Source organism: Cydia fagiglandana, chromosome 10 (assembly GCF_963556715.1).
Source record: "Cydia fagiglandana chromosome 10, ilCydFagi1.1, whole genome shotgun sequence".
Taxonomy (NCBI): Eukaryota; Metazoa; Arthropoda; class Insecta; order Lepidoptera; family Tortricidae; genus Cydia; species Cydia fagiglandana.
This window is the reverse complement of record NC_085941.1, coordinates 19,750,634-19,764,688: the sequence shown is the minus strand read 5'-3', so window position 1 is coordinate 19,764,688 and position 14,055 is coordinate 19,750,634. Positions and strand designations below refer to the sequence as shown.

Below are 14,055 nucleotides of genomic sequence, written 5' to 3'. Positions count from 1 at the left end.
GCTTGTATTATAAGCTTTTGATAAACAGGGCACTGGTCTTATTTTGTATTGTAAACGTATTGCCACTTGGCTAGACTGATTCTTAGGTTAAAACTATATCCTTTTATTACAAGCTTTTATTTAGTTTCACCTGTCCCGTTGTCGATCTGTAATTAAATCTTGCAAGTTAATTTTGCCACTTCCCGGTTTCCGATGGAGCTGAAATTTTGCATACATAAGTCGGGTGACAATGCAATATTATGGTACCATCGAGCTGATCTGATGATGGAGACAGGAGGTGGCCATAGGAACTCTGTGATGAAACAACGCAACCTAATTGTTAGGGGGTTTTAGGATTGTCTCGATGAGTATTAGCTGTCTTTCGTAAGAAAAGTACAGTCAGCGATAAAAGCTTGTAACAAAAATGAAATTTTTGCATAAAACTTTTTCAGCAATTCGTGTGTACCGACTGGCTGCACTTCGACATCACCGGCGTGGGTAAACTGGCGCACGACCCGCCGCCATACTTGTGCTCGAAGCGCATGAGCGGGCGGCCCACACGAGCGCTGACGCACACTCTTATCAACATAGCCACGCATGAAGAGTGCAGGGCCAAGAGTCACTAGGTGTGTAGACCACTCTTGCTGTTTCTGTCTCTTTATAAACCTGCCTAGCCAAGGTAATTAATAATAATTATAATTTCTTCTTCTTCCTCACGTTATCCCGGCATTCTGCCACGGCTCATGGGAGCCTGGGGTCCGCTTGACAACTAATCCCATGATTTGACGTAGGCACTAGTTTTACGAAAGCGACTGCCATCTGACCTTCCAACCCAGAGGGTAAACTAGGCCTTATTGGGATTAGTCCGGTTTCCTCACGATGTTTGCCTTCACCGAAAAGCGACTGGCAAATATCAAATGATATTTCGTACATAAGTTCCGAAAAACTCATTGGTACGAGCCGGGGTTTGAACCCGCGACCTCCAGATTGCAAGTCGCACGCTCTTACCGCTAGGCCACCAGCGCTTCTCTCTATTATAATTATAATAATTTAAGTAATTTTCATAGGACATTTTTACACAAATTGACTAAGCCCCACGGTAAGCTCAAGAAGGCTTGTGTTGTGGGTACTCAGACAACGATAAATATAATATATAAATACTTAAATACGTAGAAAAACAACCATGACTCAGGAACAAATATCTGTATCATCATACAAATAAATGCCCTTACCGGGATTCGAACCCGGGACCATCGGCTTCATAGGCAGGGTCACTACCCACTAGGCCAGACCGGTCGTCAAAAATGTGGTCAAGGTGACAATCGCTATCGACAAAGAGAATTTAGACTAGAGGAATATTGTCAAAGTAAATTAGTAGTCAGTACATTTACTGCCATCTCTCGACACGAGTGATTAACACTTTTAGAACGCCACTCGACGATAGGCCAAAGGTATGGTGCCGTTTTCGAGCAATGGCGCCATACCTTAGGCCTACTCTCGACTAGATGGCGATACTTTTTGACATTTAATAAATTTAACACTTATCAATGAAAAAATAAGGATCAAAGTCAAATGGCGTTCTAAAAGTGTTAATCAGTGTCGAAAGATGGCAGTACATGTGCTGACTACATAATTTACTTTGACAATATTCCTCCATTTCAAATTATCTTTGCTATAGCTACATCAACGAAACGCTTTGTGTCTCTATCACAGTGACTGTTGCGTTTCGCTAGCGAAGAGATTGGCATGTCGGCTACGCGGCCTGGTTTGTCAAACATCAACTTTTAACAGATTACCTACCGCATAATGTCCCGTACAGCGCCATCTACGCCAGCTGACAAAGCAAAACACCAATTTTTGTTATGCTGTCATTTCACTTTGTGGTTTGTAATCGAGATTTGTCTAAACAATTGTGTTACTTACTGTACAGTAATATCTTTTTTGTGTTATTTTGTACGTTTGTATGCCAAACTCACTACGTAAACCCAAACCACGAAATGAATTGCGCTTTTATTTTACAAGTTTTTAGTTTTTTTTTGTCCTATAGCTCCGATTAAATTTAACCCTTTGGAACCCAGGCATTTATAATATAATTTTCTTATCATAATTATGTCACCGGGCATTAAGCGGTTAACAAGCCTCCCACTTGGAACAATAATTTCAAGAGCAATTCTCAAACATTTCCATCACATCTTAGATTTCTATAATAATTGGTATGCTGGTAAAGTACATGAAGCTGAACAACTTCCACCAGCATACCAGTTTTTAACAAGCTTTTATTAGGTCGACCTGTATGTAACTATGTAATGGAATCTAAGGTAACTAATTTAACCATCTTCCAAGGATCGTAGCGTCATGAAAATTGGCAGCTGTATGTAGTTCTAATGACAATACAATAATATGGTACTGTCGAACTTATCTGATGATGGAGACAGGAGGTGGCCATAGGAACTCCGTGATGAAACAACGCAACCTAATTGTGTTAGGGGTTTTTAGAATTGTCTCGATGAGTATTAGTTGTCTGTCGTAAGAAAAGTAGTCAGCGATAAAAGCTTGTACCAAAATAGTTATTTGTTTTACAAGGGGGCAAAGTTGTTGTTTAACCGCTCGTGTTAATATTGATACCCGAGCAGACGAAAGATTCCATAATTGAACCACGAGCGTAGCGAGTGGTTCGAGAAATGGAATCTTGAGCGTTGCGAGGGTTTCAAAGCACGAGGGTTAAACAAAATTTGCCCCCGAGTGAAACACAAAATTTTTCACCACACCAACCCAAAGCAAATATTAAATGTAAAATATCAAACACAATCAAACCAAATCAAATCCAAATGAATGATATTAAATATTTATCATCCCAAATCATCATTTAAAAGTTAATTTAACCAGGAAACATAAGATAACAACTCAAAATTTGAATTTGATTTCTTTGCCTCACATGTGAATAAAATGCAACTTTGCTATCAGTTTTTGAAGCGCAAAGTAAGCCTTTCCGAGCTGGTGTGGTGAAAATTAAATTTTTGCCAAAAACTTATTATAAGATGTGATCGAAAAGTATAAACTTTTTGAGAACTGCTCTCAAAGTAACTGATAAGTACACACGAATGATAGCTTAGTATTTGATTGCTCCTCTACACGATGGGCCAACGCCGGCCACTCCAAGGGACGCATTTATGCGTTAGAGGGAGCAAGTGATATTGCTATCTCATTCTACCGCATGGCTGCGTCCCTTGGAGTGGCCGGTGTCGGCCCATCGTGTAGAGGAGCCATGAGGCATGTGAACGTTTAAATTACCTACATTCAGATGGCGACAACACTGTCAATTTGCTTGACAAAATGACTTGAATGGGGAAGAGCGTTTATTCCGATTTTATTGTTTTTTTCCAGAATACAACTTAAAAACATGGTTTAAAAAAAAACGCGAATATTTCCGGGTTTTTTCAACCCTACACTGGGGTGGGGGTTACTGTCAATTTCCTTGGCAAAACGAGTGACGAGTTGAAATTTCCAATGTCGACAGCAATGTGGCAACAGCAACGTAATTTATCAAGAAAATTGACTGTGATATCTCTGCTGCAGTTAAGCCTCGTTTCCATATCGCGCGGCAAACCATCGAACATTGGGCTCGATATGGAGACGGGGCTTTACGAGTACAATCCGAATGTAGCCTTTAGTTTCCCGCAACAGAAAAAATGTATTTATTTGGAGGAATAGTGTTTTGCTAACGGTACATTGTTTTACAGGATTCGGGCACACACAAGCAAGCTTCGTTTGTCAACACATCTACCTCTTACAGGATGGATAAATTGTAGTTGTAACTTGGCCCCGTGATGTGTGAAAAATTGTCTTGATAGCTGGCTAGTTTTGAAGTAACGATATCATAACTTGTCTTATGCTACTTCTCCAAGAGAAATATATCATTGTTAAACATCTATAAATATTTTGAGCACGATTCAAGAAGTCAACGTACCATCGCCCACACCGTTAACTGTACATCGGTGAACCTTATGCCTTTTGTAGAAGCGTTGCTGTTTGTACTAGTTTGCTGAATTTCGCGCAACAAGTGCGTGGAAACTTGTTATTTTTAAAATGACATAGACTTTCTATATTTTAGCTTCAGAGAACTTTACTGGTTTGGTTTTTAACAGCCTAAGGCCCACTTGCACCATTCCACTAACACGGGGTTAACCGGTTAACCCTTTACCAGGCTGCCATTTCAAAAATGACAATTGAATGTCAGTCAAAATACATCACATGTTTGAAGTTCCGTATGTGGGAAATATATATCCCTTGGCCTGGTAAAGGGTTAAACCTGGAGTTGCCAGGGTTACCAGTACAATTTGACACTAGGTTAACGGTTTAGCCGCTTAACCCCCGGGTTAGTGGGATGGTGCAAGTGGGCCCAAGTGAACTGTTAAGTCAAGGATAAGTCTACATTGAACTTGCATCTTGAAACGAGAAATACCTTTCTAGAACACTGGTACGTAAACTGATAATAGACGCTGCTTATAAGAACAGTGGCACAAAACAAAATTGAATGCCATGTTTTATAATGTTAATACATTTAATAATGTAAAAAAGTAATGTTTAAGGTTTACAGCAATAAAGATTTTATTTTTATTAAAGATTTTATTTCAAATCTTACCAGTAGAACATATAGCAGATAGCATTTCATTTGAGTTGTACCACTGTTCTCGATAAGCAACAAGTCTAGCTCAAAATTCTGCTCGCTCTAAGATAATTATCAACATTGGCAGCGAAAAAGTTTGGCTTCTAAAAACTTCTTCTATAAGAATTTATCGTTTTTAGGTTACATAATTAGCTTAGGTTCTAACATTTCTCTTGTCAAGTAGCATAATATATAACCATATAAACATTTTCACACACCACAAGTGTACCAGTTTGCTGAATTTACCACAACTACTAATTGTACTCTCAGGGATCGGACAATGACAACACACGTTACAGCCATTCAGAATGTATTGTTTTATGCAATAAATATAATTTGGAAATACTAACAGAGTGTTTACTTCATTACATAGATTTGAGAAATGTACACATGACAGTCTACAATAAGTACAGTTTTGTGTTCTATTAGAGGTATATAGAAAAAGGTCTAGTGATCGGGAGGCGACTAGTGTTTCTAAATTTCAGATACTAAAGTGACAGATAAATGTCAAATTTACAATGATCTTAAGCCAAATAGTGCTTTTTTATGATATTTACGGTTACTACGAAATGAAATAATATTTTCTATTTCGCAGAACCTTTAACTGGTAATTAGGTACGTGTATATTTTCGATTAAGATCTAAAGACACCTTTTGATATTACTCTCGATTATGCCACATCACTATTTAGGTAAGCAATGCAAAACAGGCAACACTGAATAGTCATTTCAGTATCTGAAAATTATAAACAAGGTTATCTGTATAGGTAATAGGCGAAATCATTCGTACCCGGTTGGAAATGAAACACCGATGCTTATTGACCTAAAAATGAAGAAACATTTATTTTCAGTATGTCTTTTGTATAATTTAATAACAGAATGAATCAAGTGTGTCGATAGGATAACAGAGCGGAGTTTCCATTTCGATAGAATAAGTTTCACCAACAATAGAAATATAATATTTATCAAGTCATTTACAGTTACAAATGCAGTACCAATAAATCTAATTTCGTTTACCGAGTTAGTTAAATTTAAACATTTATTATGATCGCGAACGCACAGGGAGCCGAGCGCTCGCCGCTACGGACTTACGGGCACAGTATAGTATATTTTTTTGGGATTTTTTAAAAGTTTTTATTCATCACGTACTTTATAAATATCTCATACTTGAAAAAAAAATGACATTAAAATGTATCGGGTGCGGCGACACAGCCGGCCGCAACAAGCACGCAGCAGGCACGCACGCGGCGGCCGGCGTGCACGCGAGCCGCACGCCGCTGGCACGCGACACGCACGCCGCACGCACGCGACAGGCACGCCGCACGCACGCCACATGCGCGCCACACGCTGCACGCAGCCGCCGCTACCATCACATTGCGACGTTTCACACCTATTCGTTTCCCTTTGTACCGCTACAGTTAAAATTGTTTCTTACATAGTAAAATTAACGGAATAGTTTAAAATCTAAATAAAGAGGAGGCGGAGGCGCCGGCGCGCCGCGCCTGCGTTAAATAACATTCGACTGAAACGATGTCAATTATTAAATTTATCGCAAACACTAGAGAAATGCAGGTCCGATACGATGGTAATATTGTGTGTCATGAAACAAAATGTATATTTGAATTCTCTGCTTTTTACACACACACTAGCCGGCGGCTCACTTCGACGTCATCATGGTGACGAATTCTGAAAATAAACAAACAAACATTGCATCAGTGGGGGCGGACTTGGAGGCCGAGCGGCGTGGCGACGCATGTTAGTACGAATAATTAAACACGACAGATAAATTAACCGATACGATGCACTAGAAGGGCCGCTAAGGACAGTCCGATAGATAGATAAATCGATAGTTTCAAACCCTTCGGATGGACAGTGACGACAGGTGTGCTGATGTACGAAACGAACAACATACAGACCGGTAACATTCGCCTGGTCATGCCACTACGGGGTCGGGAGAAATACCACCCTCCGTGGTATTTCCACAACTAAACGCTATACAGATATTAGACACATGCACCAGTATTAACAGAAAAACGTCCTAAATTTCCCAACGTAGAATTTCGATTGTATCTTTGTCGATACATAACTTGTTGTTAGGGGTATTTCACTTAACAGTGTATTAGCAATTGTCACAACACACAATTTAAGTCGCGCTTTAACCTTTTGAACGCCAAACGGCGAATCCATTTGCCGTGCCACTGACGCCACGGGGGTAAAATTTAGTTTTGTGAATAAATGATGCCAACCTAAAAGTGGGTGGTTTTTCAGTAGATTATCATCAAAAAACGATCGACGTCAAATGCCGTCTTTGGCGTCGTTGTCACGATTTTGCGTTGACGTCATTTGCCGTCTGTGGCGTTCAAAAGGTTAAAGTACACGTTAAAATGAAAATGCCCTATAACGTCTTTGCACTAGTTTAATAATTGATCAGAACATGATGGAAAGTTTATTTTTATCCCCAAACATAAAAGCGACCATCATTATCCGAGCTTGAACTTTTGACGGGCAAAGACGTCAACTGACGCGAAAGGCTCAATATCAAAGATTTCACGATAACGCACCGCGCGCGATAGACGTGGCGTTCAAGGGATATATATAAATTAATTGACAAAGTTACAATCGACAATTCTACTAAAATCCAGAGCCAGCAACAGATGTGGTTGCCGGATCGTAATGTGAGGACCCAAGAGTGAGATGCGGGTGGGCGGGGCAGCTAACAGGGTGAAGGCACAGTAAGATCAAACCATTCAGAACAGGTACCTATTGTCGTAGGCCGTACTACAAGGTATATCACAGCGTTATTGGCGGTTAGTTACGAGGGGGTTTGGTCGGCGGCTCGCGAGAATACGAGTTTGGCGAGGGCATGGAAGTCTGCAAGAGAGAAACCAGCTGTAGCTTGGCCCGCCCGAATACTACAGGCAACATCAACTAGCGGAATACCACGGAACTACGCATTCTTAAGGGGTTTCTACAGAATTTGAAATAATTTTGTACACAACGAAACTCCTAAACATATATGATACGTTCTTATGGCTCAGCAATGGACAGTGTTAAATATTTTCTGGGTTTCGTCGTGTAGAATATTATTGCATGATACTAAGCTCTCTTGCAAGATGCTTGTTCGGTTTTCGTTGGTCTTGATTTCACGCCTCAATTAACAAAAGACCGCGAATAAAAAGCGGAAAACAAAAAAACTACTAATCAGCGCTTGTTTACCTAACCACGAATCTAGATTTAGAGAAGACGAATATGAATTTGTAAGGTCAAGACCTTGACCTGACAGCGTTTTTTACTCTGTGGCACGGTCAATTATTGGGTTTGAAAACTGCGTCAAATTTTGCTCAGAATACGGCGTTATTCGCCTCGACTCGACTCGACATTTTACTCCCGTACGCGTTGTTGACAACCGGCGCATCGCCTCGTGACGTTGGCGCGCGCCCAAACGCAACGCTTTTTTATAATCGCAGAAACATTACACTGTATCCATGCAGCGGTCGTCTTACCCGTATACATGTCATTTTCTTTGTTACATGATGTCTGCGCTTACTTGTTTTTGTGACGATCTAGAGGTTTCAACCGGGACCATAATAATACGCAATATCGCGCAACCCACGGAGGATCATGACATTCATGGCTGCCGTATTTACAGCATCAACGTTCTTTCCTCTGAACTTAATGACGGTATGTAAGCGCTCCGGTAATTTACGAGTGTCAAACGGATTCGGATTATTTAAAATTTTGGAGGTTCGTAAATCACGAGTATCATAAACGTTGGAAGCGAGTAAACTTTTCGCGGGGAGAAGTTTATCGAGTCTGGAGTGGAAATAGCTCCACCACAGGGTTAGTGCGCGGCATGCGGGGAGCCTAGAGGGTGGTATTCTCCTAGCTTACACATACTATGACCATTTATACATGTTGCTGAGCCAAAACTACCTCTATGGTCTTCATTGTACCAACATTTTCCAGTCATTTTGGCTTAGCATCGAGACAATCAATGCTTGTCGCCAGAGACATTCCACAGTTTGGGAGGAGCTTCAACAGCCATAACATTGTTTTTGAATCGCATATATAGGGAGGGCTGTAATATTTTTACAGTACTATTTAAATGAAGGTTCTGGACATCTTTCGTACAAACATTTAGGACATTGACAAACAAAGACAATACATTCTTTGACGTAACAAATGGCTATATAGTTTTAAATCAAGCTAGAACATTATCATAGATTTCGGCATGGTATGAATGTGGCATGTTGTGACGCGTTGTCAATGAAGTGCCAGAATATTAGACGCTATTATATTATGTATTGTGTTTACGAAGCCATTTCTACGATATTTTCATTCACTTGTAGGTCAAGTGCCTACTATGGCATCAGTTTTAATATCCGCATCTTTTCTGTTTGTAAACGTTGCGCGAAAGATATGGGACACTTTATTTAAAAATACCATGACGTGATTTAAGTCTGTTTAAGATGACCAGAGCTCTTCTTTCAGTGGCGCGGTTTAAATTTTATTCAAAGTGTTAATACAAAAAAACCAACCGCCACTGAACCCACCAGATCCGAAGGGTGTTGATTTCACTTGCCGTAATATCGTGCTGTATCTCCCCTCGCTTTATCTAGTTTTTTTTCACTTGTATGACTATCGCACAATAGCACACCAGCCGGCCTAGCCAAGGTCACAATCGCTATCGCTTCGACAACGCAAAGCATTATGTCTCTCTATCACTCTTCCATATTAGCGCGACAGTGACAGTTGCGTTTCGATCGCTACGGAGCGTAAGCGATTGGCATTTTGGCTACGCGGCCTGTTACAACAGCCAATATTAAACTAATTCTTAAAATTCAAGCAGAAGGTACAGCACGATCTTTCAGAGCTCAAGTGCTTGACACAAGCTTTCCTTGAATGCCTTGTTGTTTCAACTCGCTCTCAATCGACAGTAGAGTTTATTATTAGTTTATGGTTTTACAATTTCAACGTTTAATTTCAGATTAAGTGTTTCCAGTGAGACCAAATAGGAACAGCGGAAAGCTTGTGCCTGTTCTGTCGCAGGGTGTACTCCCAGTAGGATTTGTATACAGAACCAGGTATTATCAGTTCTCGCCACACATCAGTAACCGGGAGCATTCCCTATTCCAGGGATCTCCAAACTTTTTGCACCGAGAGCCATTCCTTAATTCCTTTTCGTGGACCGGATTGCATGGAATTCCGCTCATTTTCGGAAAGTTTGGAGTTCACTGCACTATTCGGTTATGTCGGCTGTACACACTCGTCGAGAGCCTCTCGCCGAGTCTCGGCACCGCTCCGATCCAATCGGAGAAGCGTGAGACGAAACAAGGAAGAGCGAGACGAGAAGGGAGCAGCATTTATAGTTTGTAGCTTTCTTATAGAGCCCGACGGCTAATCCCATTGTCTATGTTAAGTAAAACCGCACGTGCTATTAACCTGAAAAAAAGGGTCTTAATTATTCTATTTGGCACCTGAGCGCGGGCTAGTCCAACGCTCAAAAAACCAGTGTAGGTGCGCTCTCCGATAACGCGCCTTTGTCGCATCTCGATGACACATTTTAAACTGGTTCTGTAGCGTTCGACTCGCCGGCACTCAGTGACCGAAGTATCGAGTGCCGGCGAGTTGAACCGACCACACACATCCTAACAAAATATTTATCGATTAGTTCATTTTGAATCTTATTGCAATAGGAGTTGTAATTCAATTACCTGGGTAAAGTGAACGAACGATTTTTTTATGCAGGTGGTTGTGGCACGTGGCACGAGCGGTTTTACTTAACAACAGACAAAGGATTAGCCGTCGGGGTCTATTAGAAAGCTACAAACTATACACACTAGTCTCGGGGTCTCTCCACGAGCGTGTATACACTATACAGCCGGCATTACATATTGTGAGCCACAGTATCTAGTGTTGTATGTACGTACCCTCGTAATTGACCTGTCCGTCGCCGTCGATGTCGGCCTCGCGGATCATCTCGTCCACCTCCTCGTCCGTGAGCTTCTCGCCGAGGTTGGTCATGACGTGGCGCAGCTCGGCCGCGGATATGAACCCGTTGCCGTCCTTGTCGAACACGCGGAACGCCTCGCGGATCTCCTCCTCGCTGTCCGTGTCTTTCATCTTGCGAGCCATCATTGTGAGGAACTCGGGGAAGTCTATCGTGCCGTTGCCTGGAAACGATAAGAGTAAGAGTTAGTTATCTAGTTTAAATGTACAATATCAATCGTCTTTGTTTTATTATCTAACAGTTTTAATGAGCACTTAGCAAAGCTTAGAAGCTTAGCAAATCTTGGTTTTTATTTTCACTTTAAAGATGCAGTCTTTAAAGATTTACTAAGAAACCCAACGCACAACTGACTTGATGTACGTCCTAGTAAAAACCATCTCAAAAAGTGAAAAATATTTAAGGTAGTATCGGAGCAATATTCATAAAACACAATCGATCAAGTCCTGTTTTTTGGTTATATTTATAAAAAAATCTTCCTTTTTTTTTAAATAAACTGCGATAAAGTCATACCGTAGTTTCGCAATTAGTTGGGTATTGTTTGGTATATTAAACACATTTCCTGGCATAGATAGTGAATTTGCATATGCAAGTAAATCAAATGGTTCGAATCCCAGTAAGTGTTTTGAGTGATGAACACAAATATTTGGTTGTTACCTAAATATCAAAAACACAATCTATTGAGTTTACTACAGGGCAATTCAATTACTGTTTTAACTATAAAAGTTAATTGTATTGTAAGAAATGTTAGTAAGAAATTCACGCGTTTATCCAAGTCTCGCCAAGTTCGTAATAAGTGTAATAACAAGTTTTGGTTCTAGCGTGACTCACGTCAACTTATTTATTATCAATTGTTTCCATTGAAATAATAATAAAGCAATTTTCATTTAGGCAGCCTTGAAGTTTCACTTGTAACGATCGATTTAATCATATATGTCCACCGGAAGTCTTACCTAAAGAAGGGGCCTTTATGACTAAGACAAAGTGTTGACTGACATCATCTAATATGCTTCCGTCTATTATTGCATACTTAAAGCCTAAACTCATTCATAAAATTTAGCATACCTCTGTTACTTAGAGGATATAACCAATGGAGACGCCATGTCTAAAATTTTCGGTACAAAATAGTCTGCCGTTTTTTGCGGGGGAGGGGCACATCAAATGTATAGGTACGTCATGTCAGATAAACGTCAGTCCATACATATAGTTGACATGTGGTTGACCATTGACCGCCTATTTTCGACAGAGGGGAACGCCTGTTAATGGCGGCTCCAAACAAAAATGTCACAATGACAGATAGGGACGAAATATTATCATTATTATCAACGATGTGTTAAATTTCACAGGCCTTTATGATTAAAGCCAAAATTGTATGTCACCCTATATTCTGACTTTGTAAAATATAAACTACATTTTAAATATTCAGTCCAGAACACCCAAGGAGAGCGTTTCTCGTAAACGATGAGGTAACGCTAATTAGTACTCATTAATCAATCCGCATGTTAATATCATCAGCAGCATCGAAGTTCACGGAGCCAGCCTTGGCACCTGGCATAATGGAATATTTTCTCATACGGTAAATATTATTCCTAGAGCAAGTTTTGTTTACGCCAACGAAGGATATGAGATCTTAATTGACGATCCAGAAATAAATTCTAATAAAATTGGAAACATAGAAGGGAAGTAGTTACTCATAATAAAGTTGAAAGAAAGGAAATGAGATGACATACGAGGGGGTTATTCAATCAGGCGAGACGGAGACAAACGATAGATTAGTGTCTCAATAGCTCTCGAAGCTATTCGACCGGATAGACCATTTCAATTGGGACAGGCTCATTGTTTCATAAATACCGATAGCATTTATATCTTTAATGAAACCGGGAAACAATAATACTCTGAAATGTCGACATTTCTGCAGCAAATCGCTTTAATGCCGACGATTCCGGGAAACAATATGGATGCCCCGATGGTCATCAAGGAAACAATAGGTTTCTGGAACGTCACGAGTTATATTTACGGCGCAATAAAGACTTATGAAGGCGTATGATTCGAATTGCCCATAAATGCGCCATGAAAATATATACAGGCGACTATGTAAGCTTTAGTGTTGGGCTAAAATTACTAAAAGGAGTAATTTTGGCAAGTGACGAGCGTTTTGCACAATGAAGCGTGTTGCTATGGCAGTGACATCATTGCCGGCCGTTGATTAAATCATCCTCACAGTAACGGCCGAATTTTGGGCGAACATGGCGCGTTTGCTGTGTCAGTGTTATCAGCGTTAATACATCCATAAAGCTTGTCGAGGGCGCAGCCATTAAATTTTCCGCGCTGAAATGTTTGGACAACACATGGTGGACAAACAATCTGCGACGCGCGTTGCATTTTTAACATGCTAACATAGGGGAAAATTTCCACATTGGGAGCGTATTTTTACGGTTACAGTCTCGACAAGGACGGAATTCAGATTCCGTCTCGGATAAGCCCGCGGATTTGCATCCGGTGTAAGGCGTATGTTTGAATAATTCACAGCCGTAACAATACGGCGGGGAGCGTGATCCGCACGGCCGCATCTCGGCGAAACCGCGAAATAGAATAATTTACGAGCAAGATCGTGAGGGATTTAGGTGCTCATTAAAATTCTAAAATGCTTTTAGTAAGTTTGTAACAAATAGATACGAGGATTTAATTAAACATACTGCCTATTCCAATATATTTTTGATCCTGCCTATAATATCTCGCAATATTCCTCTTCGCAATTCAATCCGTTCACTTCAATCGTCACTTTTTACATTATATTTATTCCCGTAAGTGAATTTCTGCAGTTTTCTATTCTACAAAACCAGTTTCTCGTTTATATCCATGGTACATTCTTGCATAAGACCGGATCGTACCTGGCGTTGATATCAGGGTGAACGCTCCAATCAATGTGCAAAAATAAGTTGGGGTTAAGTTTGGCGCGTCTAATTGTGGGTTAACCTTTGCGAGGTGGACCGCGGGCTATTTATACCGACCGCGCGATACGAACTTTCGAGAATGCAGCCGCATTCCGGTCACTTGTTCTAGCACCTGGGCCCAGATCATTTGTCAACGCGCTCTTTTAGCCAGATGGTAGGCAATGGTCATTATCATTCGTAAACAAACAATGCATTGCGTACAATATTAGAAGGGGACACCTACGGATGACACGTGGGCCGGAATATCCATCACCAAGCCGAGTTTGACGCCTTTAGACATTTCCAGAAGACGTCATAGTACAGGGATACCTGTAATACCTGTATGGATGGTAGGGACGCAGTAGTGGGTTAATAAATAACACCATTTCTTTGAAACTTCTGAAGATCAATATCAATTGCGTTTAGGAAGCTCAATGCATACGCGGAAGCAGAGAACGTGATACTCGATTGT

General features: G+C 40.6%; 2 protein-coding genes across 4 annotated transcripts in view; one reads left to right on the top strand and one right to left on the bottom strand.

Annotated features, from left to right (window-relative positions):
* The window catches only part of LOC134668032 (cytosol aminopeptidase-like), a 40,357-nt gene extending 28,967 nt beyond the window's left edge, over positions 1-11,390 (top strand). The window contains exons 12-14 of one of the 2 annotated variants that reach the window (XR_010098712.1): positions 432-605; positions 3,720-3,779; positions 11,376-11,390. Coding sequence is in view for 1 of the 2 variants with exons in the window: in XM_063525476.1 (XP_063381546.1) it covers positions 432-605 (174 nt within the window). In the remaining variant the exon portion in view is untranslated. Of the gene's footprint in view, positions 1-431; positions 606-3,719; positions 4,995-11,375 lie in introns of those variants that run through there. The other variant, XM_063525476.1, reaches the window with a different exon arrangement.
* Positions 5,458-14,055, bottom strand: part of LOC134668045 (calmodulin) — a 40,261-nt gene continuing 31,663 nt past the window's right edge. For both annotated transcript variants that reach the window (XM_063525494.1, XM_063525493.1), the window contains exons 3-4: positions 10,574-10,816; positions 5,458-6,329 (exon numbers count right to left, since the gene is read on the bottom strand). In XM_063525494.1, the coding sequence (XP_063381564.1) occupies positions 6,301-6,329; positions 10,574-10,816 (272 nt within the window). In that variant the 3' untranslated portion in view covers positions 5,458-6,300. The remainder of the gene's footprint in view (positions 6,330-10,573; positions 10,817-14,055) is intronic.